The 6,000-nt window shown below is 39.9% G+C and overlaps 1 protein-coding gene across 5 annotated transcripts in view; it reads right to left on the bottom strand.

Annotated features, from left to right (window-relative positions):
* Window positions 1-423: 423 nt before the first annotated feature.
* Window positions 424-6,000, bottom strand: part of arap2 (ArfGAP with RhoGAP domain, ankyrin repeat and PH domain 2) — a 420,641-nt gene continuing 415,064 nt past the window's right edge. For all 5 annotated transcript variants that reach the window (XM_073064859.1, XM_073064858.1, XM_073064860.1 and 2 more), the window contains one exon: window positions 424-1,334. In XM_073064859.1, coding sequence (XP_072920960.1) covers window positions 1,008-1,334 — 327 coding nt within the window. In that variant the 3' untranslated portion in view covers window positions 424-1,007. The remainder of the gene's footprint in view (window positions 1,335-6,000) is intronic.

The raw sequence follows: 6,000 nt of genomic DNA, 5'->3' as shown, positions 1-6,000 counted from the left end.
AATAAAATATGCAGAAAGATGGCAAACACTGAATGATCAAGGTCAAAGATCGGAACAATCTGGTGCTGTGAGCTTAATGGCACTTGAAAAAAAAAGGAATTTCTAATCAAGATAATGAATGTGATGAACTGGAGAAATGTAGAGCAAATTCAAGTCATTTTGGCCTGCGAATCCCAGTAATTTAATCATTCAGCTGTATCCAATACCTTTCCACTTCAATGAACTATACTGTTTTGAACACATCATAGGTATCGGCAGTTCAAAATCAATAAATGTATCACAGGTATTTTCATTTGAGTATTTCTAGGTCATAAATGATAATTGTTCCGTTTCCAATGCTGTGAAGTTATCCAAATTTCAGGGTGAGATAAAAGGTAGTGACACATCATCAGCACTTTTTTTTGGGAGGAAATCACTCTGAGATGAATTATCACTTGTTTTATTTAAGATATATACAGTATCCTCTACAAGTGAAAAAGCAGCGCTAATGCTACAGTAGATATATTAAACCAGAACATGACACAGAACAACGGAGTAGATGAGATGTGGTGAACTTGCTTGCTCAGATGATTGACAAGAAACATCACAGTTTCCAACATGATAACATACACCAAGTAAATTAATCTTTGTTCACAGATTGTGCCCAAATAACCTTATTTACTGTGCTTTTATGTACTGAATGTTAGCTTCAGAAATAGCAATAATGGAGTGGTAAGTACCTTTTTATTAAACACAGAAGGTATAAATTGATATTAATGCAATTAAAGCAACATTTGAGAGTGGTGCATTTAAAAGATCTCAAGTATTTTGAGTACTTCTACCGATTCAGTGTAGCTTTTAATGTGACACAGTTGGAGTTTGGTCCAAGCTCTTTTAATAATGTAAGAAGTCTAATAAAAAGAGTCACCTCATTCTGAAGGTCTTAAATTGGCAATTCTCCATTTAATATCCATATGAAGTCTTCATATTAAAAGGTCTTTCCATCCATATTTTAAAAGATGACGCACTTATTCATTTTTTAATGGAGGGTTACTCTTTAGAAAGACGGTGGTCAGCTCTTGCATTAGTTTTGAATGAAGCTTTGTATCAGCTCCAAAGTACATTTTATTAGTTGCTGCTTCTGCTTGAGCAGGACACTGTGTTCCCTGGCGGAGTCTTAACTTTGAGCCACTTTGTGTTACAGTAGCTTGGCCCGGTCGTAAAGTGCGCTTACTTGGCTCTTGTCCATTGGCAGGCAAAGCCCCTGAGTGGTGTAGGCAGGCAGCCAAGTAATGTGATTTCCCATGTGTATCCTCGCGAACTCTCTGATGAAGCAAGTCATTCACATTCAACTTCTGCAACAGAAATTAATTATTTAATGGAAGGAATTCAATATTCCGGTAGAATGCAATCTCTTTAACATTTTGTCAAAAAATGGATGGTGCAGCACCTCAAGTACTTCCATGAGTCACTTACACGCAGCAGTGAGAAGTGGTTTTCAGGCAAAACACTGTTATAGGAGCAAAGAACAATCATGCATGAGAAAGCAGTCAGCGGACTGAACTAGTGCTGGTCCTTTTTAAGGCAACCTATTTAGTCACACTCACCCTCTCCTTGGCAAAGCTTCTGCAATATCTTTCTCTTTTGCATATATATCCATTATATCTTACTTTCAGAAAATGCATATGAAATCAAAAACCCTTGCTGTGTCTAAGGGCAGCTTAAAACTCTGGTTTCTGGTTACTAACCCCTTTCCATTGAAAATAGATTACTTTCATTTATTTTATTAAAAATTGATTATTTTGAACCACTCTACTAAAGTACCTCTTAACTATCTCTGCTCCAAGAAAACCAAACACATTTTTATCATCATCTCTGCACACATGAAGTCCCTCATCCCCAGTACTGTCCTGGTGAACTCTATTAATACACCCTCTGAACCTTTAACATTGTTCATTATTTTGGTAAGAACTGAAGCAAATACTCCAATCGAGTAGCTAATGAAGGTTGAGTATATCCTCCTAACTTCATATTGTATTGTTCTATTAATATCTCATTGGCTCACCTGTGGCCTTGGATCAGCTGGACAGTACTAATACATATGTCAGGCTGCTGTTCATTGACTATAGATCAGCGTTTAACATAACCATTCCTACAGTTCTGATGAAAAAGCTCCAAAACTTAGGCCTCCATAGCTCCCTCTGCAACCAGATCCTTGACTTCTTCACTAGAAGACCACAGTCTGTGCAGATTGGAAATAACATCTCCACTTTGCTGATAATCAACACTGGTGCATCTCAGGGATGTGTGCTTAGCCCACTGCTCTACTTCCTCTACACCCATGACTGTGTGACTAGGCACAGCTCAAATGCCAGTTATAAATTTGCTGACGACAGAACAATTGCTGGCAGAATTTCCAGTGGTGAGGTGAAGGCATTCAGGGTCAGCCAGTTGAGTGGTGTCACAGCAACAACCTAGCACTGCACATCAAAAGAAATGATGAGACAAGGGCACACACACCAGTCCTCAGAGGGATCAATAGTGGAAAGGGTGAGCAATTTTGAATTTCTATGTGTCAACATCTCTGAGGAACTATCCTGGGCCCAGCATTTTGATGCAGTTACAAAGAGGGCATGAGAGCGGCTCTATTTCACTTGGAATTTGAGGAGATTTGGTATGTCACTAAAGATACTAGTGAATTTCTACAGATGTACCATGGAGAGCATTCTAACTGGCTACATCTCCTTCTGGTAGTGGGGGTGGGGGAGGGGAGGTGGGCACTGCACAGGATTCAAATAAAGTTGTGAACTCAGTCAGCTCCATCATGGGCATTAGCCTCCGAGGTATCCAGGACATCTTCAAGGAGCAATGTCTCAAAAAGACAGCAGCCATCATAAAGGGCATCTGACACCCAGGTCACGCCCTCATTTTATCTCTACTGCCAGGGAGGAGGTACAGGAGCCTGAAGGCACACATTCAATGATTCAGAAATAGCTTCTTCCCCTCTGCCATCAGAACATTGAACCTATGAACACTATCTCACTACTTTCTTTCCCTTTTTGCACTATATATTTAATTTAAATCTTTAATATATACATATATACCTACTGGTAATTTACAGTTTTTTATTATTATGCATTGCAATGTACTGCCGCAGCATAGCAACAAATTTCACAATATATGCTGGTGATATTAACTTGATTCTGATTCTGATCTGGCTGTAAGCAACTTTTACCCTCATAACCCATAGCTCTCCTGCTATGCAAAATCTAATTGTGTCTTAAATATATTTAATGAGGTAGCTTCTATTGCTTCTCAGGGCAGAGAATTCCACAAATTCACTACCCTCTGGAAAAAGCAGTTTCTCCTCATCTCCGTCCTAAATCTATAACCCTGAATCTTAGGCTATATCTCCTAGTCCTCATCTCACTTACGAATGGAAACAACTTTCCTGCTTCTATCTTACCTATTTCTTTATTAATTTTATATGTTTCTATAATATCCCCTCTCATTCATCTGAATTCCAGCAAGAATAGTCACAGGCGACTCAATCTCTCTTCACATTATATGACACAAAAGCAGTACCACAAGACAACATTCGTATCAATTTAAGGTAATATTCAATGTAATAAATCATAGAAAGTTGACATACTAGGGTGTAGAGTACTCAAACCCTTTAGAGCACGGGGGTTTAGTGAATGGGGGTTCAGTCTCTCTCATCTCCAGAATCTACCTGGTGAACCTCTTCTGCACCACTTCTTAAGGAGTCACTGACCCCTCAGGCTGGACTCCTGGATTCCATGTAATTCAAATGCTGCTAAGTGAATCATTTAAATCTGTGAAACTGTGGTTATTTGCAAATAATATAGGCTCTATTAAGAAAGTACCACAAGAACCTCCCTTGTTTATGATTACATGCAAAGGACCACCAGTCAATGATTTCATACTGAGGGCAGTTTTCAATGAGCATAAGATACATTTAATGAACCCTTTGGGGTCTCATTAGTGGGATTTATAATCCTGCACAATTCTCTATGACAAATGAGATCAAAAACATCTTTACTCTGGGATTTGGTGTACTTGCCATAGCTCGTTAAATATAGAACGTAAAATTTTCCTCCCATTGTTTAGACATTTTATCTGCCTGGAATTCTAGTGACTTCAGCATCTACATTTGGTCCATTATTACTTTTTACAACAAAGTCACACAATTCATTGTTTCTCAATGCTTATCTTGATTGAGAGAGATCATGCCCATGATTTGCTATTCCATTTCAAGCACAGCCTTGAAATTTGTTAGTTTTAACAGTAGAACTTCTACCTCAGAACCTTTCTCTTTCACTCTTAGGAATGTTAGGAAAAAGTAGGAAATTCAAACTAACGAGGGCATTTTTCCAAATAAAAGCTTGCAGTGTCAGGGAGTATTCTAACACTGGTTTTATTCAGGTACTGCTACATAAATTGTTAAATAAACTAAGTCACAATGGAAAACTTGATCGTATACTGTTTACACAGATCAAATCCTTTCAATGATGCATTGAAGTAGTACAATAACAGAGACTGCAAAATAAAGTGTTACAGTACAGAAGAAGTGCAGAGTCGTTAGACAGTAGGCACCAAGTCATAACTAGGTAGATTGTGAGGTCAACAATCTATTGCATCATACTAAAGGAATAATTCAATAGACAATAGACAGTAGGTGCAGGAGTAGGCCGTTCAGCCCTTCTAGCCAGCACCGCCATTCACTGTGATTATGGCTGATCATACACAATCAGTATCCCGTTCCTGCCCTCTCCCCATATCCCTTGACCCTGCTATCTATAAGAGCTCTATCTAACTCTCTCTTGAATGCATCCAGAGACTTGGCCTCCACTGCCTTCTGGGGCAGAGCATTCCACATATCCACCACTCTCTGGGTGAAAAAGTTTTTCCGCATCTCTGTTCTAAATGGCCTACCCCTTATTCTTAAACTGTGGCCTCTAGTTCTGGACTCACCCATCAGCGGGAACTTCCTGCCTCCAGCGTGTCCAATCCCTTAATAATCTTATATGTTTCAATCACATCCCCTCTCATCCTTCTAAATTCCAGTGTATACAAGCCCAGTCGCTCCAATCTTTCAACATATGACAGTCCCGCCATTCCAGGAATTAACCTTGTGAACCTACGCTGCACTCCCTCAATAGCAAGAATGTCCTTCCTCAAATCTGGAGACCAAAACTGCACACAATACTCCAGGTGGGGTCTCACCAGGGCCCTGTACAGCTGCAGAAGGACCTCTTTACTCCTATACTCAATTCCTCGTGTTATAAAGGCCAGCATGTCATTAGCTTTCTTCACTGTCTGCTGTACCTGCATGCTTGCTTTCATTGACTGATGTACAATACAATTATAAGATGTCAATAATCTTATAATAGTGGGATAGAAGGTATCTTTGAGCATGGTGACATGTACTTTCAGGCTTTTGTACCTTCTGCCCAATGGGAGAGAGGAGAAAAGAGTGTTTATGGTAGACGGGAACTTTGATCATGGTGGCTGCTTCACTGAAGCAGCGTGAGATGTAGACAGAGTGCACGGAGGTGAGGCTGGTTTCCATGGTGTGCTGAGGTGTTTCCACAACTCTGCGTTGTCTGATGGTCGTGTGCAGAGAAGTTACCATCCTAATCCGTGATGCTTGAGGGAATGGGGACATGCTAAATTTCTTTAGGAAGTACAGGTACCGATGAGCTTTGTTGGCTGAGACTTCTACATGTTTGGACCAGATTGGACAACGTGGCTCAACCGGTGTTGCAACAACAGAGACAACTGTTGGTCAACAAATACACTAAATCTGCCAATGACTAATAACTGCCACACTATGTTATGAGGTTTCCTTATGAGGAAAGTTGGAAAAGATAGGGTCTCGGCAATCTGGACATGACAGAACTGTTGGAATTCTCTGTACCAAAATACTCTGGATGTTGAGTGATCAAATTGAAAACACAGGTTTTTAGACTAGAAGGAACAAAGGGAGTACTGTGCAGA

This window comes from Hemitrygon akajei, chromosome 13 (genome assembly GCF_048418815.1).
Source record: "Hemitrygon akajei chromosome 13, sHemAka1.3, whole genome shotgun sequence".
NCBI lineage: Eukaryota > Metazoa > Chordata > Chondrichthyes > Myliobatiformes > Dasyatidae > Hemitrygon > Hemitrygon akajei.
Note: the sequence above shows the minus strand (reverse complement) of the source record. Positions and strands in the feature narration are given on the sequence as shown.